This window comes from Gadus macrocephalus, chromosome 20, assembly GCF_031168955.1.
Source record: "Gadus macrocephalus chromosome 20, ASM3116895v1".
Taxonomy (NCBI): Eukaryota; Metazoa; Chordata; class Actinopteri; order Gadiformes; family Gadidae; genus Gadus; species Gadus macrocephalus.
Window position 1 is genome coordinate 15,676,398 of NC_082401.1, and position 24,560 is coordinate 15,700,957.

At 41.3% G+C, this 24,560-nt stretch overlaps 3 protein-coding genes across 8 annotated transcripts; 1 reads left to right on the forward strand and 2 right to left on the reverse strand.

Moving 5' to 3' along the window:
* Positions 1–8: 8 nt before the first annotated feature.
* On the forward strand, positions 9–3,188 carry rabl3 (RAB, member of RAS oncogene family-like 3). 4 transcript variants are annotated; one of them, XM_060039259.1, is made up of 8 exons: positions 9–138; positions 383–474; positions 752–881; positions 1,043–1,172; positions 1,302–1,455; positions 1,883–1,954; positions 2,220–2,258; positions 2,361–3,188. In XM_060039259.1, exons 1-8 carry the CDS (start codon positions 93–95, stop codon positions 2,415–2,417), a joined length of 720 nt encoding a protein of 239 aa, XP_059895242.1. In that variant the 5' UTR covers positions 9–92; the 3' UTR covers positions 2,418–3,188. The 4 variants fall into 4 exon arrangements, with proteins under 4 accessions (XP_059895242.1, XP_059895243.1, XP_059895244.1 ...); XM_060039260.1 differs by having other exon boundaries at positions 1,305–1,455; XM_060039261.1 differs by having other exon boundaries at positions 1,058–1,172.
* Positions 3,189–4,548: 1,360 nt separating this feature from the next.
* LOC132448182 (UDP-glucuronosyltransferase-like) lies at positions 4,549–10,862 on the reverse strand. Its single transcript, XM_060039263.1, has 5 exons — positions 9,821–10,862; positions 8,459–8,590; positions 8,074–8,161; positions 7,472–7,691; positions 4,549–6,325 (listed from the first exon to the last, which is right to left on the reverse strand). Exons 1-5 carry the CDS (start codon positions 10,679–10,681, stop codon positions 6,043–6,045), a joined length of 1,584 nt encoding a protein of 527 aa, XP_059895246.1. The 5' UTR covers positions 10,682–10,862; the 3' UTR covers positions 4,549–6,042.
* An 8,864-nt stretch (positions 10,863–19,726) lies between these two features.
* Positions 19,727–24,491, reverse strand: LOC132448445 (granzyme B-like). 3 transcript variants are annotated; one of them, XM_060039764.1, is made up of 5 exons: positions 24,281–24,491; positions 21,677–21,824; positions 21,432–21,573; positions 20,528–20,788; positions 19,727–20,362 (listed from the first exon to the last, which is right to left on the reverse strand). In XM_060039764.1, the coding sequence occupies exons 1-5, from the start codon at positions 24,324–24,326 to the stop codon at positions 20,204–20,206; spliced, it is 756 nt and encodes a 251-aa protein (XP_059895747.1). In that variant the 5' UTR covers positions 24,327–24,491; the 3' UTR covers positions 19,727–20,203. The 3 variants fall into 3 exon arrangements, with proteins under 3 accessions (XP_059895747.1, XP_059895746.1, XP_059895748.1); XM_060039763.1 differs by having other exon boundaries at positions 21,432–21,579; positions 24,281–24,474; XM_060039765.1 differs by lacking the exon at positions 24,281–24,491 and adding an exon at positions 23,418–24,263 and having other exon boundaries at positions 21,432–21,579.
* Positions 24,492–24,560: the final 69 nt, after the last annotated feature.

The window sequence follows — 24,560 nt, forward strand, 5'->3', positions numbered from 1 at the left end:
AATGGAATCTAAGGCTTATATTTGGAAGGCGGGATTATCGGGGGCTCTTCCGGGAGCTGGTGTTTCACTTTATACATCCATGATTGTCAAACATGGCATCTCTTGATCGAGTCAAAGTATTAGTGTTGGGTGACTCGGGTTAGTAGAATACTGCGTTTAATATTTTTAAGCTCTTCTAAGGTTTTGGCGATGATTGCGATGGCAAATACGCCTTAGTTTGACTATGTGTTTCAGATGTCGGGATAGTTGATGGGTGCAATGTCCAGTTTCTAGCAAGCATTAGCATCAATACCATGTTGACAACATGTCATTCTCGTTCGTGCAATTTGTAATTGCCTTCTATCTCGTTGTTCGGCAGTTAACAAACGTATGTCTGTTGCAGGTTGTGGGAAATCTTCACTGGTTCATCTCCTATGTCAGAACCAGGTTTTAGGAAACCCGTCCTGGACTGTAGGCTGCTCCCTGGACGTTCGGGTAAGACTTGGCTAATGTCAGTGATACCAATATACTGTAGATTACAAGCCTGACATCCCAAGACGAGTTTGCAAACGCGTATTGCCCGGAAACTCAGTTAATTGTCGATTTCCGAATGGCGTTAGCAACGTAACCTAACAGATCCACGAACTGTGTGACACAGCTGTCTCGGTTGTTGATGAAAATGTATAATACATCTATATGCCTTACAATTGCCTTCTCACTGAGTACAAACAGTTATGCATACGTAGTGGATACCTTTTCTATTCGTTTCCAGATTCATGACTACAAAGAGGGGACCCCAGAAGAGAAAACCTACTACATTGAGCTTTGGGATGTGGGAGGCTCGGTGGGCTGTGTTAGCAGTATCAAGAGCACCCGAGCAGTCTTCTACAATTCAGTTAATGGTAAAGGAAATGTCCGTTATTAATGTGTTATTAAAAAAATATATCACTGATCAAAATATAATTCATGCTAGTGACATTCGTACTACTAAGGAGAATAATAATAAAAATCGGTATAATATCCAATTTCATGATTTCTTCCTAGCACTATATAAAGGCTTTAGTATGTTTTCCCTCAGGTATTATTTTAGTACACGACTTGACCAACAAGAAATCCTCCCAGAACCTCTACCGATGGTCACTGGAGGCCCTTAACAAGGACTCCTCACCCACAGGGGTCATCGTCTCTAACGGGTAACACAAATTAAACCGAAGATAAAGTACCAGTGCATAGCTGGGCTAAGGTTCAGAGCAACAGACAGTACAGTAGTTAAAACAGCAGATACTTAAACTTTGATTCCTGTGCACTCCCACCAACATCAGCAGTGATTATGACCGCGAGCAGTTTGCTGAGAACCCAGTGCCTCTGCTGCTGATCGGCACCAAGTTTGACCAGATCCCGGAGAACAAGCGCAGCGACGTCTTGAACCGGACCGCCTTCTTGTCTGAGGACTTCAACGCAGAAGAGATCAACCTGGTAGGTCCCCCTCATGACCTGAAACGAGGGGTTCTACAGCTGTTAGTTCACTTCATTGTCTTCTGTTCATCACTTTTTGGTGATTCCGAGTGTGAGTACACCCATACGTCATTGCTTTGAGTATTGAGTAATGTTTTTAACTTACAGCTTGATAATGGGTAGATGAGAGTCCTAAAGTGGGACTGGAACAGAGGTTTTCTGGATTTTACAGCAATGATTGTTGGGTAGAAAGGGAACATTGACACATTGACTCAGCTCCAAAAGGTCACTTGGATTGGAACATAAAGTACAAATGGAAAAGTAAGTAATTACATTTAGGGTTAAGGTTTATAACATGCATAGAAATACAATTTTCTGGGGGATTGTGACTTACTAGTTCCATTGTAGTTTGTAGTTCACCCTAAAGTGAGATCTTCTCCTCTCTCAGGACTGCACCAACCCGCGGTACCTTGCTGCTGGCACGTCCAACGCTGTCAAGCTAAGCCGGTTCTTCGACAAGGTGAGAGTTCCTCCCTTATTCATCCTGCTACTGAAAAATTAAGGTTGTCGCATTAAAATCAGGTAATTGGTAATAAATGCTAAATCTTTGATCAAACCCATATTTTTATCATTACGTTTGTACACTACTGTGACCAGCTCTATGGCTTTCATAAGATGGACCAATACTGTTTACTTTACTTTCACATTCATTTTACATTGTGTCAAATGTTGTAGACTGTGGCTCAACACTGTAAGTTAATGACTATTAACTTACTCTTTACCAGGTGGTTGAGAAGAGATACTTTACAAGAGACCCGAGTCAGGTACGTTTGGTTAATGCCCTCAACTTCCTTCTGCACAACATATCCAATAAAATGATACATTATGGACTAATCTTTTTATGATCTCTTTGTTTTTTTTGGCAGATGGCAGGTTTTACAGACCGGAAACGTTTTAACTTTAAAAGCCTGCACTATGACTGACATGGCACTTCTACAGCCTCCCGGCAGACTGTTCAGGGGGTTTTCGTCTAGCGGTGAAAGTTGAAAGGTTTAGCTTGGTCCACCAGAACACATGAATGTGCAACCACAAACTGGTGTCCAAACTCCATTGCTTGTAAATATATAACTGAAACTATCACAATGGTGTATAGAGGCAATCATTATTTCCAGTGGTTCATAGTTGGTAAAATGAATAGCAAGTTAATGACTGATGTTTTCAATAAAGATTGTCTAATTTGATTGTGTTTATATCACCAATGTATGATGACTCAAAGGTGTTTCCACACAGAGGTCACCAACACAAGGCCTCAGAGACCCCATGAAGTAACCAGGTCATAGTAGTCACAGTATAGTGTTACCAATGTAGACCAATCAGCAGTGGTCGTTTTAGGCTGTCCAGTTAGACTGTACTGCTATTTCTAACCTAGGGTACCTAGTGTAAAGGAGCAGTTACTCATGAAAACGTGGACACTTGGGGTCGTCAAATCCACAGTAAAAGTGGTAAAATGAAAAGCAAGTCAATGAACAATTGAATTTACACACTAGCAATAATTACAGAAAAAAAAAAGAAAAGCAGGGATACTGTTCAAAAGGTTAAGGTGGATGACCTAGTCCCTTTTTTCATCACCCTCTTAATCCACTGCATAAAGGATGGGATCTTCATGAAGACTTGTGGATACACATGGGCTGTGTCACATTTAACCTAGAAATGAAGTGATACTTTTTGCATTAAAGATTCATGTTACACCATGACGCTGAGTGGGGTCTGTGAGAAGTTTATTCTGAATGGTGGATGTTTTGGCGCGCAGACGTTGGCGCGTCCAAAGGCGCAGAAGCAGATAAAGGCGCATTCAAGACAATTACAGTGTCGAACCAGTGGCAACAGTTGGCCAACGGCAGCTTGACATAGCAGTAGCCCACGGATAAACAAACAAGGTTGAAACGACCAAACTGGCCTTTGATCAATAGCGTTATTCAAGCAAATCATTGTTGTATGTCTGAGTTAATATCATGAACGCACACAATATGATAATGCACCATACCTGTACCCGAGTATTCTCGCTTGAACCCGGCTTCCACTGAAACTCTCCGCTGATTAGGGTCAGCTGATTGTCTCCTTGCTGGCCAATACGGAAACGATAACAATTAACGTGATACTGTGAGATACTGTACGGTTACTCATTTTGAAATATTATAATGTCAACACGTTTGAAACACTTAACGCGCTCCAGAACTGAGCTTGGCAAAATAATGTCGCGTTTCTACAACTGCATCGTTGAACACACGATGGCGTCCTCGCTAAAGACAAATGTTTTTATTTTCCCGCCGTGGCTTCGTCCACAATGGTTATTGCTACTTTGGTGCACCACAATGCTTGACCTTTGATGCAGCCCATGGGTGCAAATAAGGTCTGTGCTGTACTATACATTGTATAAAATACAAATATTTTTTTCGATTCGATCTGCCAGTTTCAACTGTGGAATAAAGGGATTGTGATAATAATGTGAGCAACCTACAATTCATATGGATTTGGATTCTGCATTGAATTGGTAATTATATTACAATCATCGTTTTAGTTTTAACAAAACATAGGACAAATATGTCAATCTTTTTTTCCCCTTTTGTTTGATTGTCTGTACTGTCTGTATGTATTCCTTTCTTATTTGTAAAGCGTCTTGAGTATTTTTATTATTAAATAGTCACCATAACCGAATCCTTACATTAGCAGTAATGGCCACAACAATACAACGGCCCACAGTGACTCAGCTTTGTAACACTGCTGTGTTGTAATCCAGTCCCTTATCACACTTATTATGTAATATTAACATTATGCTGACTATCTGATTACATTCATGCACTGTGGCACTACTGGTTGGATGCCAAAATGCCTTCTCTATCAGTCTTCTACTTGTGCAATGACAATAAAGTTAAATCTATACTAATATAGAACATGAGTTATTGACTATCGGGGTTTGAAATTAAGTGATACCGTTACATAAAACAGCTTAATGTTCCATGTGTTGTAAATTGTGCACTGTGTCGTGGCAATTTCTGTATCAGATATTGCGTCTAAGCAGATGAGATATTTAGATGCAAAAAGCACACAATACTGTTGACAATTAGTGGTTATATATATTTGTATTAAAAGTACGAACAAAGATACATCACAACATGCATCAACAAACAACATAACAGGCATACATTACAATAATCTGAGGCCTCAGATGGGAGCTCCTCTTTGCGTGTTACTTCATTCTCTGAAGGTACGCTCAGACAAGTCCACTGAGTGTTTGAAAGTAATGAGTTCTTATTCACTTGGGTTGGCATCTGGAGGGGGTGTCCCCCCCATAAAACCAACAGCCTTTGTTTACCAGATGGTAATCTTTTCTATTGAAGCCCCCCCCGATGTCATTTGAGGGGTCGGCGGCCGTGAGTGACCTTCTGGTCTCGTTGACGTTAGCCAGGGGGTTGAGGACATCAAAGCATTACGATTGGCTGATTTACAACACACGAAAACATAGGAAGAGGAAGACAATAAAAAACGCATCACACGACCCTAGAAGGTTCACACTTTAAATGACCCAAAAGGAGAGCAGAAGGCAGGCAAAACATGCATCACACAAAATAGTAACACAACTTAAGTTCATAGATAGACCAAAAACGTAACAACATGTAGATTTTCCATCACAACTGCCCTCGACTTGCACAGTACAAGTTAAGTCAATCAAATGTGTCAAGAGAATTATCACTCTTGACACATTTGTAGGGTTATTAAAGTCCTATGATGCCCTTCATAAACAAGGTCTCTCAGAGCCCACGAAGTATTTATTTATATTTAATTTCGCCATGTACACAGGTACTAGGAATTCATTCTCTGCTTTTGACCCATCCGGGTAGCCGGTGAACACATACACTCACAGAGGTCCACACACATGGGGGCACACACATGGGGGCACACCGGCACTACCGGAGCAGTGGGCTGCCGCGGTGCAGCGCCCGGGGAGCAGGGGGGTTTCAGATGCCTTGCTCAAGGGCACCTCATCCGTGGATTTTTCTCAGGATTCGAACTGGCCACCCTCCAGTTACCAGTCCAACTCAAGTAGCCAGGTCATATGTGTTAGGGAAAGGAATGTTGGCCCATCCCTTAGTAGGAATACAATTCAGACCAGCAATTGATTCCAGCCAAAAAGAAGACTGTGATTAGTCAACTTTTCACTTATTTTTCCTGCCATGTAGTTCATTTCCATATCAAAAACGATTTGTTCTTGAGTAATCTTAATATACCATAGCCATATGATGCGGTTGAGGTATTGTCGGTACTATGAACGTGTTGTGGAACAGTTACTCGCTTCCGAAAGCGCAAATAACAAACCCTAATTATTCAAAACCATTGACAAAATTGCTGAAAAGCATGCGGCCTGTGATCATTTAATAACTTCAGACCAACACGTAACAGTTTGGAAGTCGATTTTATAAAAATGTTATTATAAAATCGAGAGTATTTATACTCACATAAAATGTGAGTATAACGCTTACATCTGTTACCAATATAATTTCTCTATATCACTTTATTCTGCCTAATTCGCCGGAATGTGCCTGCCTGAATCTACAACACCTTCTTCTTCTTTGCCACTCTCACGCAACACTTGCGGCGGCAGAAACAGCAACATTTGAGCCCGAGGAAGGCGATAGTCATGACAATAGCAGCCAGTAAGCAGAGAGTGTCCAGGCTATGATACTGAATCCAGTTGAGGTTGTGGGCTGCGGGCCGAAGGTGATCGGCGCCCTGGTGTCTTACGACGAACTCGGTCCAGAACACGGCCAGGTCCAGGGGCTTTACGGCATGGTCCTGATGCACTGACATGAGATTCACCATTTTCTCTTTGTAGCTAGAGGAGGGGGGTTGGGGGAGAGGGGACGGTTGAAAGGCAGTTGAATCCTTCAAATAGTGAAACCAAAATAAATATTGTTTTGCTAAAAGGGAAATAGTTCCAAAACTAAAAGGGGCTGAGTCACGTCTTGTTCTTGTTTCGTTATGGAGATATTCGTAACGGAGCGCATGAAGCTTTCCGAAGGGTATTTCTACTGTGGGCTTTACGGACCCTTTATCTGAGTGCGTCAGTGATGGTACATCTACTTCGGTCTCCTTTCAATTGGCTTCTAATTAAACAAATCTATACAGTCAAGAAGGAAGGTGCCTCTATAAAATATATTTTTGCATATATTATCTCCCTGATGACAGATGAGACTAAATACTATAAATTGTACTTATTTTTATTCTACGTCTGCTGGAACAGAGTTTAGGGAAAGGTTGTCCCCATATTACTTGTGAAGACCTTTTTTTCAGTAGGGCCGAGATCATTTATTGGCCTGTGGCATGTGCCACCGCGACCACTGACATACCATGGCATATGCCGTTCAGGAACGGTAACTGCCGTTCTGGAACGGCACATGCCGTTCTGAAACGGAATATGCCGTTCTGAAACGGTAACTGACGTTCTGAAACGGTAACTGCCGTTCAGGTGGAACGGCATATTCCGTCTACGGTTTTTTGAAGGACTAGCACCCTTTTCTTTTGCAAGGTTTGGGAAGCCTTTTTGAACTAACTACATATTGTAATTTTTGATTCACAGACTCTATCCCTTCTATGCACTTCATAGATTGCGTGCCATGTTCAGCTTATTTATTCATTCATTCATTTTTTGTTTTATAATAAATATTATGATACATATTTGCAGAAATGTATCAAGAAAAGTGATGTTAACTATTTATGATTGCAAGCAAGGAAATGGGCTGAGTTGGGCAGCAGGATTATGTTTGTTCTGTTTTAGTTTCTTATATTTTCAAATGTAAAATACTAATACAAAATACCGTTGCACTACAATCTGATTTGTGAGGAAAGGTTTGACCCGTCCTTCTCTTATAAACTCTTTTTTGGAGATCATCTATTTATGATACCCCCCCCCCCCTTATCTTTTCTATGTTTCTTACCTCTTACTATCAGAAAACAGGAAGGATTTAATAGTCTCCGGTACCTTGTATCATTGACGACTTTGTTAATGGCCTCCAGCACTTTTTCTGTGGTAACGTCAAACACGTCGATCACGACTGCCACTCCACGGGCCACCATGTAATCAACGTTGTCCGGCTGGTCCCCAAACAATGGCATCATCACCATGGGAACGCCGTGGCAGATGCCCTCATAGATGCCATGTGAGCCTCCATGAGTGAGGAAGAGTTTAGCCTTGGGATGAGCTGCGTGGAACAGGAGAGGGGGAAGAGGGCAGTCGGGTAACAACGCTATGAAGCCCACTTCAAAGACCAAAGAGGGGCAGCTTCAATTGGTTTATTTAAACAAAACAGTAGTTGCAAGATTATAAAATACCTGTATTTAAAAATGTGTTGTCTCCCTGAAAAGAGCCGAGGCTATTGTGCTTATGGACGTATTTTGGGTATATCTTTTTTTCTTTTTACTTATTGCTAATGTCAACATACCAACATTTATAACAGCTCGGACTTATCTATTTCGCCTACTATCCTGCACTTTAAAGCAAATCTATACACCTATATCAGTAAGTATTGCAAATATAATAATAATAATACGATTTCTAAATATTCAAATGAAATATGTATGTACCTAGGAGATCATTTTGAGGTAGCCACTTCATTATTTTTACATTCTCTGGCACGTCTTCTGGTAAAATACCAGTATGCCTCCAAACCACCTAAAACATAAAGCAACACCAGTTCATCATTAAACCCACCAATCCCTCACCGATTCTCAGATGCAACACATGTTGATTGAGAAAAACAAAGGTAGATTTGTTGACCCCACACTATCAAACATACAAACTGGTGCTGATACAAACAAAGTGCTTTAATTTGGGAGTGTACATTTTAGTATCATGGTTAGTTTTTTTTAGGAAAAAGGATCTCTGAGGTAATCTGTGGGCCTTCACTGAAACAGAAAACCAAGGGGGGGGGGAGTTCATAGCACAGCTGTTCTCAGCTTCTTATCTTACCCGTTGAGGAATCTTCTTGAAGGCATCTAAGAATGCTATTGTCATATCTGCAGGCATTTTGTCCACCATGGAGCCTAGCGTGAAAACAATGAAACCGTCATCACCGGATCCATCTACAAACTCCTCCAAGTGCTGTTAGAAAAAAATAAGAGTATGGTTAAGGAAGGACACGCATATTCTCAATTAATAAACATACTTTTAGTCGCGCGATATGATGTTGCCATGTTGGGGTTGTTCCTCTAACATCGTAACTAATGTTGTTCCAGAACCATCATTCCAACTAACTGACCAATTATGTTATTGTGATGTCATAACTTTGCGACCTGGGGAAAAGACCAGAAAACAACTCAGGTGCTCTCTTGTCCAACGCAAAACAGATGTAAGCTATAAAAATAATTCACTTTTAGGAATATAAATAGATTTACTTTCTAATGGTCAAATGTGTTCCCCTATACATTACACACATACACACATACAATCAAAGACTTATACTTTGATAAATAATTGAAGGTTTCTACAAGTTTTAGTTACAACATTCATGTCTTGTTAACAAAAGCGTTATCAAATTTGTCTCCTCACAAGGCTTATCTTCAAGCAGTTATAGTACAAAGATGGAAATAACAAGGGACTAGTAAACATTAATTGACACATCAGCTATTATACCCAAAGTGCAGAGGTTAAGGCCTACAGCCATTGTTTTCAGTGCAGGAAGAATGCTTATCCAAACAAACAATGTCCAAAGTCCCTAGCTAGAGGGGCGGGCCTCCATGCCTCAGATTTCACTCTGGAACGTTCCGCCATGATGATGTCCAGTTAGTGTTATCGCGCAAACTCCATCAGCAGATAAAAGCTCTCGTGTTTTTTTCCTGCTCCACACTAAATACTTGTACATGTTGTGTAGTAGGTTATTATGCAACCATAGCCTTACTTGCACAGTCTGTTCTAAGAAAAAGGTTGATGAAAGTTAAACTTTAAACTACTGTATGGATTTTCAGTTTAGGATATTAGGTACCGTTAACTCAACCTCCGAACGGTTGAGTACATAGAGGCCTAATTGGTCAAAGTCCAATATATATTAATACCCATGGTGATAAGTAGGCCTACGTGCTGCATTGCATAACGCTACACAAAGTGGAACTCAATGATAATATGTAGACCTATGTTTAAATCCGCATGCGTGTGCAAACTGGAGCAAAGTGCAGTTTTACACTGTTCATGCATATTCCATATATATATATCTATATAGAAACACCGCAACCGTGTATTCTTCAGTTAAGTGGTGATTTAATAAAGTAGCCTATTCATTTATAGTAGAAATAAACCAAATATACTTCTATTTATTGCTTAATATATTTCACTCACCGCTGACAGAGGAGATGGCTTCGCGCAGTTGATGCCTCCAATAAGAACCATGTTGGGCATCATGGGTTTTGGAAAGAGGAAAGCAAAGTCATATCGGAGCAGCCAGATGGCACCGTGGCGGACGAGGTCCTTATAGCTGATGTCCTTTTCCAAATACCTGCTGGCCAGCTCATCAAAGCTGGCATACATGATGCGGCAGCTCACAGACTCAATCCCATACATGACCATGTTTTTAACCCTCTGAGGAAAGGTCATGGTGTCCGAGTGACCGGAGTAGAAGCGCGGGACGTAGGAAGGAGGCGAGGGACACTGCGTGCCAATCTCGTCCAAACCACACGGGAGTCCACGCAGAAAATACACGACTGGGACGGAAAGAGTCTCGGCTAGGATAGAGCCGCAAGGCAGGAACGGGTCCGTGAGCACGACGTCGAATCCCTCCAGGCGCAGACGGCCCATCACCACCTGGTTGTACAGCAGATTCTCGCACCCCTTCACGTGGATGGAGGTGTAGTCGATCAATCTCTGCACATTGACATACGCTTCGGTGATCTTGGGCAGCTTGATGAAGATGTTCTCTTGGAGTTGTTTTAAAACATTTCCCAATTCCTCCTTCGTGTAGGAAACCGGGTAGATCTCATTCCTGCAGCCGACCAATCCCTTGCCCAACGCGGAGGTCTCGGGCTCCAGGAGAACCACGTCGTGGCCCCGGACGATAAGCTCCTTCACCAGGAGTTTCATGCTGAGCCAGTGGCTCCCATCCACGGGCACCACCAGTACTTTCGCCCCAAGGGTTGCTCCCAGTGTGGAGAAACACAGCCATGCTAGAAACCCCAGCTTTGCACTCCTTACCCCGCCGGCCATGCCTCCTCTCTGTAAGGGGACACTCTAACTGCTTCCAACATCTGCTGGTGGGTGTTGTTTATATACAATAAAAAAGAATGTAGAGAGGAAAATTGGGAGGAGCCAGAAAGGAAGTGACCAGGTTGTTGACGGTTTTGACCGTGTTTCTACTTGTTTGGCCAAATCTGGAGGCTCATCAACAAATAAAAGTTGCTCGCAGTGTCATTTAGAGGGACAATAATTGATAGATGTTTTATTCCTACATTTTTTATCATTATTATATGGAGTGCCGTTTGTAAACTTTTGCTGCTCAAAACACTTCACTTGTTCCATGTTAAGCTCGAGCTTTGTTTCAGGATTTGGATTTACCAGTTTGATTAAGCATTTAGATTTAGGTTTTTCGATAAAGATTTCGATTTATAGACGATTTGGCATTTCGATTTAAGATTTTGATTTCTTTAGGCTAAGATTTCAATTTAGATAAACAATTCTTATATGATAGCCTATGCGTGAGAAAGTGATGTAAAAATGGCATTGCATTTTGGATGGATGTAATTCTGCCGCCTGTCGAGTTCTTTCAAAAAAAAAAATCAAAGTTCACAGCTGTTTTTTCGTACAATGATAGTTCATTCATTCAACGACGCTGAAGTTGGCATCCGATTCGCAGCATCCGATTCGGCTTGAAAACCACGTAGAATCTTCAAATCGGTCCTGATTGAAAACCACTACACCTATACTCTTCAAATCTGGACTACATTATCACAGTGAGGCTATACATTATGTAAAACATAGTTTCAGATTTTTGAAACCTTTACCCTATTTGTGAAAATGCAATGCGGTCTGGACCCCTAAATGAGCCTGTATTGCATTTTCACAAATAGGGTAAAGGTTTCACAAATCTGAAAATATGTTTTACATAATGTATAGCCTCACTGTGATCATTTAGTCCAGATTTGAAGAGTCTAGGTGTAGTGGTTTTTAATCAGGATCAATTCTAATGCGGTCTGGACCCCTAAAAAGCATTAAAATGTGCCTTTATTGCATTTTCACAAATAGGGTAAAGGTTTCACAAATCTGAAACTATGTTTTACATAATGTATAGCCTCACTGTGATCATTTAGTCCAGATTTGAAGAGTCTAGGTGTAGTGGTTTTCAATCAGGACCCGTTCTAATGCAGTCTGGACCCCTAAAAGGCGTTAAAATGAGCCTGTATTGCATTTTCACAAATAGAAAAAAGGTTTCACAAATCTGTAACTATGTTTTATATAATGTATAGCCTCACTGTGAACATTTAGTCCAGATTTGAAGAGTCTAGGTGTAGTGGTTTTCAATCAGGACCGATTTAAAGTGGACCAGCTGCCGAATCGGATGCTGCGAATCGGATGCCAACTTCAGCGTCGTATTCATTCAGAAGTTTGGCAAGTTGATAACCTTCCAATACAAAACATGAAAAGAAAAAGAGAAGACAAACATACAGTGTTAGCATTAGCCTTCTGCCTTAACAATTTCATGCAAGATTAATATATACTTTTCTTAAACTCTGACCTCTGTCAAAACAATGCCTTTGGTGTTCAAATTAAAACAATCAAAAAAAAAAGAAGGTGTTGGACTGTATCAAAGAAAGCCATTTAATGCTAATCCCAACCCCCCCAAAATGCTTCCTGATAAATACCTCAATAACAATGAGACAGAGGTTTGGCAGATGGGAACAGGATGAGTTTGTTTGATCAACACCTCAGGTTCAGTAGGGGTTACATCTTTTGGTGTGAACACACAGTTAAGAGACAGATGATCGGGAGGGAGAGATTATAGGTGACCATGCACTATAACACAGGAGGCGTTCTCTCTGATTTACTCAAAGGTAGATCTTAAAGGGATAACCCTATCCTAAGAGGTGTCGGAAACTCCCTCCGAAATAGCTGGAAAGAATTCAGCTAAAACATGCTCTGACTTGTGGAGATGGACCAACATAACACAAAAGTCTCTGTAGGGTCTGAATGACTTCCCCCAAAACTCAATTCACATCCAACCCTTGGTGGTTTATCACCTAAAACTCCTAACTGAACAAAAAACACTGAACCGTGGGGTACGTTATGCCGTACGTCTCCAAGTCTCTCCAAGACCTATGGATGTCATTATCCAATTGTCAGTGTACAACTTCAGCAGTCCATCAACTCAATAACATACTGCATATGTTTTGCCACCCCCCACTGACGATGGGGATCTTTGAGGTACGGTCAAACTTGTAAATCAAAAGATATGTGAGAATCCTTCCTCAATGATGAGTGCTTAACCATCGGCTGATTATTAATGATTCTTTTGAAATCCATAGAGAAGCCATTTTGAGTTATCAAGTCAAGCTAGAAATGAATAGATTTAGTTTTAATTACTTTCCATCCCATATACCGTACTAGTTTGTATGTCCCATACCATACCATAATTCACTTCATTCATATAAATTCTCAGCAGTATTTTTGTGATCCTCCAAATTGCCCTCAGTAAATATCAAATATATTTTACTTACATTTCTACCAATAGAAATGGAATAGAATTGATCACGGAAATATGATGCTTAATTCAGTCCTATATTTCCACACTTCAAGATTTCTCTACAAATGAGTGGCGACTCTGGAATAATTTAGAAGAATAAAAGAAGAACCAGGCCCCCAACAACGCCGTTGATCTGCCCTCCAAGCGTAGAGTGGCTTTCAAAAGCCGATTGTGCTTTTGGAGTGACTTTCAAAAGCCGAATGTGAAAGAAAGGTGTCGAGGTCACAGCGGACTAACAAAAATGTTTTCTATACTCTCCTTCCATCAATGTGTTTGGGTATGGGGTGTGGGGTGACAGAGGGGAAAACAGAGAAGGAAGTTGGAAAGGGAAACGAGTAGGGATGCAAACAATTAATCGATTATCGATTAATTGTCGATAAGAGATTACTAGATTAAAATAAATTACTTGCAATTAATCGCGTTTTTAATTACCAGTCCACGTGAGGGCGCGCTTGACACCAGACGTACTTGACGCACACGCGGTAACTAGGGATGCAAACAATTAATCGATTATCGATTAATTGTCGATAAGAGATTACTCGATTAAAATAAATTACTTGCAATTAATCACATTTTTAACCCGTAATTCCCCAACCGTCCACGTGAGGGCGCGCTTGACGCCAGACGTACTTGACGCACACGCGGGAACACAAGCGAAGAAGCAGGACAAGACAAACGAAAAGCGGGACACTAGAGCTGTGTTCGAAATCGTTCCCTATCATGGATGTAGTGCACTAAATAGGGTGCACGGCATTTTGTAGGGTGTTCGAATTCTCAGTGGTCCACGGGGCACTATAGTGGACTTAAAATAGGGTACATACGATGTTCCCTACATGTTACCTCCGTATACCACAATGCAATGCGGTTGTATTTTTCCAGGGGAGAAGAAGAAGCTGAATAACCGCGAAAACTCGTTCCCTATTCCCTATATAGTGTACATGATATAGTGCACACTATATAGGGAATAGGGAACGAGAATTCGGACACTACGCTGAACATTTCTAAACGTCATTTGCCTCAGTAAATGCGCCGGGTATTTGTGTGAATTGATGCGCCGACATCATCTAAAAAAACCGGGCTGGAGGTTGTATTGATGTTGAATGTTACATTTCCTTGTTCAAGTTTTTTTAAATGAATTTTTAATGTTAAATATTCTATGTTAAATCCCAAATAAATTGTTGACATTTCTAAACACAAGCCGGATGTAAATGTATTCGTTTTCGCGGTTATTCAGCTTCTTCTCCCCTGGAAAAATACAACCGCATTGCATTGTGGTATACGGGAGTAACATGTAGGGAACATCGTATGTACCCTATTTTAAGTCCACTATATAGTGCCCTATATAGTGGACCACTGAGAATTCGAACACCCTACAAAATGGCGTGCACCCTATTTAGTGCACTACATCCATGATAGGGAACGATTTCGAACACAGCTACTGACACGATGAAGAGGGCAAAACGGAGTGCAGTATGGAGCCACTTTAAGTTGGTTAATGACGCCAAAGACGCCAAATGCACAATATATATATATATTTTAAAGTACAACTAAACGACTTCGTTGAATTACCACCTAAATGTGTCACATTCAGAAGGAAATTCAGCTTCTCAGAAGAATTGCCGCTTATCAATTAATCGATCATCGATCGATAAGATGAAACAACTATCGATTAATGAATTACTCGATAATTTGCATCCCTAGAAACGAGTCATCATCTACTCTCATTACATGAACATTATAAGAGGTTTTTCAGGAGTAAACAGAAAAAGCTGTATTCAATTACATTAAAGGGACACTGTGTAAAAAATACTCCCATCTAGTGGTACAATTGTATATTGCATTCAAACTAATAGTGCTCGCTTGTTCAAAAACTACGGTGGGCAGTATGTGCCAAGAAGCTGTGTCATGACATCCAATACTACCTCATCAAGTCATTCGAGTGAGGAGGTTCGTTATTTCAAACAAATTTCAAACTGCATTGAATCATTAGTGTAAGCTAATGATGTATGAGTAATTACTCTTCGAGCAAGATAGTGAATTATTTCAGTCATCATTCACGCTGGCTCAGAGTTAAAACGCGTTTGCATTTCCTGTACCACGTAGTGCTTTTTGTCCCTCTCCCTCTCGGCAGTTCATAGACCGGAGGAACATGGAAGCCTCCATGAAGCTTACCCCTCCTATGTAACTACATATTAATTATTCTTAGCTCAGGAGGATAAGTGCGATTTTTGGCAGAGATAATTTTACACCAATGAGGACTTATTTATGAATGAATACGTTGATTTGAGGCAATAAATGACTTAAAATATTACACAGTGTCCCTTTAATGTATGCACTAGGACGGTTGCTAACTGCATCATCCATCACTTTTGTGAGGAAATACACAACACAAAAGTCTCTGACTGTTTCCCCGAAAACTCAATTCACATCAAACACTTGGTGTATCTTTTTTTGTGCTTTAAAAAACTTGACACAAAGTCGTTGACAATTTTAAAAGGGGTTTTGCGTGGATTCATGTGGGGGTGTACTCTTTCTTCTGACAACTTGCCAGGTCCTGCTTTAGCACACACACACACACACACACACACACACACACACACACACACACACACACACACACACACACACACACACACACACACACACACACACACACACACACACACACACACACACACGGGCGTCAGTTTGTTTTTAGAAGTGGTGGGGACACTAACCATAAGCTTGAGTGTGGTCTGAAAAGTGCTGGGTACCCTTATGTAAGCTATTCATCCATTCAACGCTGCATTACAATATGCTGTACAGTGTATTGTCAGGTGTTGAAATTATTCAAATACTGGTTCGGAAAATTAGTATTTGAAGCTTAAATCAGTATTCGGAGCTTCGTTATATATTTTTTTCCACGTACGTGACTTTACCAGAGCGAGGGAGGGAGGCAAACTATAAGCGTCAGCGACACCAAGCAGAGAAGCGAGAGAGGTGGAGGAAGAATAGATATCTTGTTTCCCTTTACTTTATAACACAACATTAGCGGGATCTCTGGAGGAAAAGTAATACTTAAAACCTTAGCTTAGTTGTTTGTTTACGTTCGCTGTACAGCGCCGCGCCAATCAACTGTGACTGGCTTGCTGCAGAGCGTGAGCGTCTTGGGAATACCCGGTCAATATAATGGATATAATATGGACACATAAGACAATCAATATTCGGTATTTGTTATGGATTTATTGTACAAATTCCCTGAAAATATGCACGTTCCAGGATGAATTGAAAAGCTCCCGTAAGGGCTGAGATGGCAGAGAACAGCTGATTTGGAACGGAGCAACAGCGGTTCGCTTTCACGGGGAAAAACGAAGGAACTTCAACCTACTTAGGCCTACTAATTAATGTTCAAAAGCTATTAAATCTTCAACAAAATATGCAGATACTGTCAAAATCGGTTCCAGGGAGTATATAAGGATTATTAATGTTGTTTTTGATGGTGTTTTTTTCTGGAACGAGTAGGCCTGCCGCCTATTCGAATATTCGCTCGTAAAAACCAACGAGTATTCGAAGCCTGAAAAATGGCATTCGGGCCAGTCCTATGAAGATCCTATTCGAACAATAAAAGTTGAAAACCACAGTTTGTGTTTTGGCTTGTTTTGCAAAACGGCGTTGGAAACACCAGGGTATTGGCTCGGGATATGTACGGCCTAATTCTAATACACACAGGACAAAGAACAGTGTTGGCAATTTAACACTTATCTTGACTTCAACAAAGTTTACCAAACAATGCCAGACTGTAAAGGGGGTACGAAATGAAACGAGGTACTGAGCAAGCATCAGCCTTTTGAAGACGAGCAAGGGCTGCTGTGGTAGCATATGTTATGCTGCATTAAAAAAATAAGAAAAATACAAGCACCCAGAGGAGAATTGCCAAATCCTGACCACCAGTAAACACTTGCGAAGGACCAATGTAGACTTCACTCGTTACAACATCATAAGAAAATTGTCCGCAAATAAAATCCCCTTCAGTTTAGGATAATCATCACACAGGTTATGCGAGAACATATTTATGTCAGGATAGGCCTACCGGTCGTCACATATCTCAATCAGACAAAACCCACTATAACCACATTGGCATAGCAATCGCACCGTGTGTAGCTGCTACTAGCTGCAATCTATATATACAATGCATACTAACTGGAGCACCAACCAGAATCAGATCAAAATCGCTTAGGACCGTGGGTAACCTTTGGCCAGGTCATCACGATTCACGAGCAAACAGAACCAGCAGCAAAGTTTACGTAAACCAATTTCTTACCTTATGTGGCCCTCCACATGCAGGCTAGATTACGTATCCATATCGATATCCAGTGTCACAAACATGCTTTTTATAGGAAGCAAAAGGACCGGCTATTTTCTGAATAAAAATGTCAATTTTGGCTGTCTGTCTTGAAACTTCTCCAGTGCGTTCACACCAAACGCAACGGGACGACAAGATCCCATACAAAGTGAACGTATAGACGCGTATCGGGCGAATTGTTTTGATTTGTCGCGCCACACTTTCGCCGTGCACAGGCGAGCGCGTTCACGAGGATTTGTGGCGCGACAAATTTAAACTTTGACACGAATTTCGCGTGATGACAGCCAATCAGCGTTCAACAGCGTGGCCACTGAGTGACATGTGTAACGTAACAGCCAATCAGCGTTCAACCGTCAAACTCGGCGCATTGCAGTCCGGGGTGTACTGCAGCATGGAGGAGAAAGTGATTGTTGCCGTTTGCGACTCTCGGAGCTCTATATATAATAGTATATAATATAATATAATTGTATATATAATATCACGGCCAAAAGCTCTGTGTGCCTCCGGATGGCCGTAGCGCGGGGAGCTCATTGGGATTGGGCTTCTCGGGAGTCGGGGTTTGTTTACCGGCGTTGCTATGGGTTCCGGTCTTGTGTGTTCCAACGGTTTATTAGGTAGGCCTATCTAATAAATGATGTCTTCGAGCGCGCCTATCGCATGATTTTAGACTCGACGATTTCGGTTTAGTATGTGGGGATTTTTTCAGTCGCAATTGGTTTGCACATTTTTAAAACTGGTGGGGACAAAATTCGTGTTTCAAATAGTGGGGGGGACATGTCCCCCCCGTCCCCCGTAATCGACGCCACACACACACACACACACACACACACACACACACACACACACACACACACACACACACACACACACACACACACACACACACACACACACACACACACACACACACACACACACACACAGATTATGGATTTAAGTGATGGATTAGGCCTATTTACGTTTTTCATGAACGCGCAATATAAGATAATATGTATTAGTGAGTATTCTCGCTTGAACTCGGCTTCCACTGAAACCCTCCACTGATTACGTGCCAGTTAATTGGCTCGAGGCGGGCCAATAAGGAAAGGAAAATAATTAACGTCAAATAAATAAAATAAAAGGCATTTCTACAACTGCAGTTCATATTATTGAACACACGATGGCGCCCTCGTTCAGGTTATATGTTTCCCAACACAGCTTCGTCCACAATATATAATACTACTGTGGTGCAGCATAATGCTTGACCTGCGACTGATAATAATGTGGGCAACCTACAATTCGATTGGATTTGGATTCTGCATGGAATTGGTAATTATTTTACAATCGTTGCCTTTGTTTTACTTTTAGAAACATAGTAAATGTTATAAAGTCACCACCCAACCACAACCCCCAACATTAAAAGTTATGGCCAAACAAATATACGGCTTAGACTCTGTTTTGTACCAATGCTGTGTACTCAAGCCAATTATTGCACTGATTATGGAACATTAATATCCCATAATAAGTGCCTACCTACCTAATTTTAAACATGCACTGTGGCACTTCTGGTTGGATGCTAAACTGCATAATCTAGTATTCTACTGCTTGTGCTATGACAATACAGTTTAATCTATTCTAATACAGAACATGAATTATAGGCTTTGTTTTAAATTCAGTGTTACGGTTACGTAAAACAGCCTAATGTTCTATGTGGTGTTAATTGTGCACTCCCCTCAATTTGCATACAGTGCAAGTGAGGTCAATTAAATGTGTCAAGACTTATGACTGTTTGGGTAGAAATTTGTGTACAGAAGTTGACTTCCTCTTGACATCCTTCTACACATCATATTACATCAAATGAAACATTATGGACTTATCATCTTTATATTAAGATGATTAAACTCTCTCTTTGTTTTTTTGGCAGATGACGGGTTTTACTCACAGGAAACGTTCCAACCGTAAAAGCTTACACTATGACTGACACGGTGCATCTACAGCCTCCTGTACAGGTGGTTTTCGTCTAGCAGTGAAAGTTGAACAGTTTAGGTTGTGGTCCACCACAACACTGGTTTCCAAACTCCATTGCTTGTAAATATGAAACTGCAACTATTACCATAGTGTGCAGAGGCAATCATTATTTCCAATTGTTGCATCGGGTTAAATGAAAAGCAACTCAATGAGTGACAAGAAAAGATTGTCTTATTTGATTGTGTTTTTATTACAATTGTAGAATGACTCAATTTGTATTGTTTTTATTTGGCCTCATATATAATCAACCTAATATGCACCTTCTGAAAGAGTTTCCACACAGAGATCACAAAGGCCTCAGAGACCATGAAGTAGCCAGGTGAGGTCCTTCCTAGTCACAGTAGCTTGTTGTCAATGTAGACCAATCAGTAGCCTAGTGGCCATTTTAGGCTGTCCAGTTAAACTGTACTGCTCTTTCTATGGGTAACCTAGTGCCTTTTATGCATGTTCAAATCCTTAATACAGGGTATAAAGTAGCTGTTACTCAAAGAAACGTGGATACTTGGGGTCATCAAATCCACACAATTCAGTAAAAGTGGTACAATTAAAAGAAAGTCAATGAACAATTGAATTTTCCCACTATAATAATTACAGAAACAAAAATAAATGCTGGGAAATTTCTCAAAAGGTTAAGGTGGGTGACCTATTCCCTCTTTTTCATCACCTCCTTAATCCACTGCACAAAGGATGGGATCTTCATGAAGACATGTGGATACTTGGGGTTGTCACATTTATCCAGCAAAGTGTAAGCAGCTATGCCCTGAGCATCTCTGCCGCATATCAATGGGCCACCGGAATCACCCTGGGTGGAAATGTCCATGTCAATATCTTCACATCACATAATCACAGAAATTACAACCTGCTGGTCCTCCTTCCCAATAAGTGTTTCTGGAACTAAATAAAAAGTATATTAAATTTTTTTATCCAAATACAGTGTAACATAGAGGATTATTGTGGACGATATTACCTGACAGATTCCCCCCTTCTTGCCTAAAGAATGGGTGCATATCATTTGGCTGGAGTTGAAGGAATCAAGCCAAATATTCTTGCACTCATGGACGAATCGCGTCTTCACTGCGGACTCCCTCAGGACATCCGAGGCTGCTGTACTGGGGAAACGCATGCCCCAGCCAGCTACAGAGCACTTGATGTTGGCAAGGATTCTCTTATCTTTTTTGGGTAGTCCAATGGGCTTAACATACTTATTCAGTATGCTGTTCGTCTTTAACTGTAGAAATAGAGAGGCTGCATAAGCACTTTGGTCCATATCGCAAAGTCATAGATCTTTAGGCTTAAAGGTATTACATTTTCGGACATTGTTGATATTCATTCTTGTCTTATTTATCAGAGGCAATTAAATACGATTTCTTATTAATTGTATGTGGTTATGATGATCATGGGTGGATTATTTGGAGCCCCCTCACCTGGTGCTCACTGTCACTACCATTTCATGTGTTAACTCCTCCTAATTTATCTAACTGAAATGGTTTGCTTGCTGTCATTGGTATCTCTACTGAATACTGCAGAATAATGCGACAGAAAGTTTTACTTTTTGGATGAAGATATGTGCTTAATATAGCTGCATGTCATGATTTATGAGGGAAAACAACAATTATTCTCGGTAAAAAAACAATGTTTTGAATGGGAAATGAAAAGGTCAAACTTGAATGGCCAATTCTGGTCTGAAATATTCACTGTATAAACAACTTAGTCTGCATGCATGTATGTACAGGATGTGGGTAAATATATATAAAAAATGCATGATCAAGTATCCATCATGGCACATAGGCCACCTCAGAAGTGACCTCCAACCCCACATGCATATCAGGCCTAAAAGTTTAAAAACCCTGTTCAATATGACACAAGATTACCTTGAGAAGCATGACGTCGAAGCCATTGAGTCCATCCTTGTAATTTGGATGCATGTGGTACCTAGCCACTTGGATCCTTTGTTGACTTTTCTCCTCCTTTTTAATGTTGTGGGCTCCGAGCACAGCAGTCAGACCCAATTTGCTGTTGCTTCATAGGGAACGTAGTTAGAGCTTACTTATTTCAGGAAAACATTCACAACATTTAGTATGTTTTATAATATATTGACTCAATATATTATGCTCACTTGCAATGTGCTGAGGTGAGCACAAAGTCCTTCCGGACAAGTGCTCCCCCACAGTGATGTTGTCCTTTCTTCTGCTGCAACGATACCATGTATGGTCTGGAGTGCGGCTTGGACTCAGTACCTTCCACTATGCCACTGTCAGAAGCACCTTTTACAACAAAGACATTAAGGTTATTAGGAGAGTGCTGGTTGCATCAGATAGCCTCAATGACCCTAAGGGAGCGGCCAGAATTAGTAAAAGAGATTGGCTGTACAAGAAAGAGATAATCTTGTTTCAATATCCTGCCTTTGTCCTTGAAATGTGTTTGAAGTGTGACAAATGGAGGCTGAAGCACATAGAAGAAAATATTTGGTTATATTATATGCCGCACAAGACTTTATGGGGCCCTAAGCAGAATTTTTATTCAGGGCCCCCGTCCGCTGATTTACAGATGAATGTTCCAAGTTTTACAGTACCTATTGTCCTATACATATTAGGGGTGTAGCGGTACACTGAAGTCACGGTTCGGTTCATACCTCGGTTCAGACATCACGGTTCAGTACGAGTTCGGTACAATGAAGGGAAAAGAAAAAACAAAAATGCAGAAGGCAATTCTTTTTGATTGAGCATGTCTCAGGTTGTACCACCTAGTGTCATACAGTCTCTCCCCTGAGCTAGCTGCAACAGCCTGAACTGTGTAATCTAAGATGTAAACAGTAAACAATAAGTACCCCATATCATCTCCAGACTCCATCCGTAACTTGTAAACAAATTAAGACAATCAGTTATAAAACTGAAAATGCAGCACGTCATATTTATGGATGTGCGAAGTTGCGCATTTCCACCGGAGGGTGTGGGTCGGTTCGGTGCGGCTTGGTGGAGTAGTGAAGGTGCGGTTCGGCGCAGCTCAGTTACGGCTCGCGTTTCGACCGCCGACAGTACCCTTTCACCCCTTGCCCACTGCATCCGTCTGTTGACGGATCTCATTGACTTTGCATGGGGCGATCCCGAAGTGCATCATAGGTCCGTCCGTTCCGTCGGCTCCGACTCTTGCGTTCACGCCTCGTGCCCACTGCACCGTCCGTCAACGGACGTCGGAAGGCGTGGCTGACGGATGGGGAAGCTTTCCAGGGTCGTCAGAGCCCGAGTAGTGTCACGCCTCGTGCCCACTGCACCGTCAGTCAACGGACGTGGGAAGGCGTGGCTGACGGATGGGGGAGTAGTCTTTGCAGATGCATCCGTCAGCCAATCAAATCGGTTCGCCGGGTTCTTCCCGCTTCTTCCTGCTTGTTGCGAAGCAAGATGACCCACTTTCCCGCTTTCCAGTATCGTCAGAGCCCGAGTCGGGTCACAGTGTTTACATTTGCATACGCGATCTGATTGGATGACGGAACCGTCGCTGCCGAAAAAGTTGAACATTTTTCAACTTTCTGACGGTGGCGAACGCTCCAACTGAACGGACGGATCCACAATGCATTGCGCGTCCGTCCCCATTCAAAGTCAATGGGCAACGGACAACTGACGGAGGTAGTGGGCACACACTGTCACAGTGCAGAAATTTGCATACGCGATCTGATTGGATGACGGATCCGTCGCTGCCGAAAAAGTTGACAATTTTTCAACTTTTTGACGGCGCCGATGGATCCAATGGAACGGACGGATCCACAATGCATTGCAGGTCCTTCCCCATTCAAAGTCAATGGGGATCCGTCAAAGGACAGTGCAGTGGGCACGAGGCGTCAGAAGTTGAGAAATGTTTACTTTTCAGGCTGCAACGGATCCGTCAGCCATCAGATCTTGGCTCCGTCGGCAAATACCACTCCCCCATCCGTCTCATGTCCACCGAAGACTTACAAAAACTTGTACATGCCTTTATCCCTAGTAAGCTTGATTACTGCAATGGTCTCCTTACAGGTCTCCCAAAAAAAACTCTAAGGAAACTTCAGCTTGTTCAGAATGCTGCTGCTAGAGTTCTAACAAACACCAACAAATTTGAACATATTACACCAATTCTTAAATCGCTACATTGGCTTCCTGTAGGTCAGAGAATTGTTTTTAAAATCATGTTGCTAACCTATAAATCCCTACATGATATAGGGCCAACATATTTAACTGATATGATTCAACTACATAAGCCTTCTAGACCACTAAGATCTTCTGAGACCAATCTGTTAATTATCCCCAGAGTAAACACGAAACATGGGAAAGCAGGATTTAGTTACTATGCAACAAATAGCTGGAATAAACTCCCTGAGGATTTAAGACTTGCCCCAACTGACGACTTTTAAAACAAGACTGAAGACTTTTTATGTTTGCTTTAGCTTTCTGCTAAATCTTAAATACATTGCACTTTCAAAAAAATGCTTTAAAATGCCTTTTTAACTTTGCCTTTATTTTCCATTTTTCTTTCTAAAATGCTTTTTTAACTTTGCCTTTATTTTCTAATTTACTCAATTCTTGTATATGTTTTCTTTTCTATTATTTTATTGTATGACAATGTTTATATGTGAAGCACTTTGAGTCTGCCTTGTGTATGAAAAGTGCTATGTAAATAAAGTTGCCTTGCCTTGCCTATAATCGATTAAACACAAAATAGGAAAGTTAACAAAAAGCTGAAATCCTACCTGAGAGGCAGCCCAGGCAAAGTATTAGCAGAATTCTGAACACCATGGCAGTGATGTAGTATAACACTTAATTTGTGTGTGTGTGTGCGTTTGTGTTCTTCTACTCTTTGAGTCTGCCGACCAACGCTCCTCCTCATGATGGAAACACACCATGCAATGCATATCACTCTGAAAACTTTTGAGGGCGCATTGTTTCATGTTGACGAATATCACACGTCACACCTAAGCTGCAGCATGGAGACTCATTCGTTTGGAGACTCATACGAGAAAGGATATCACA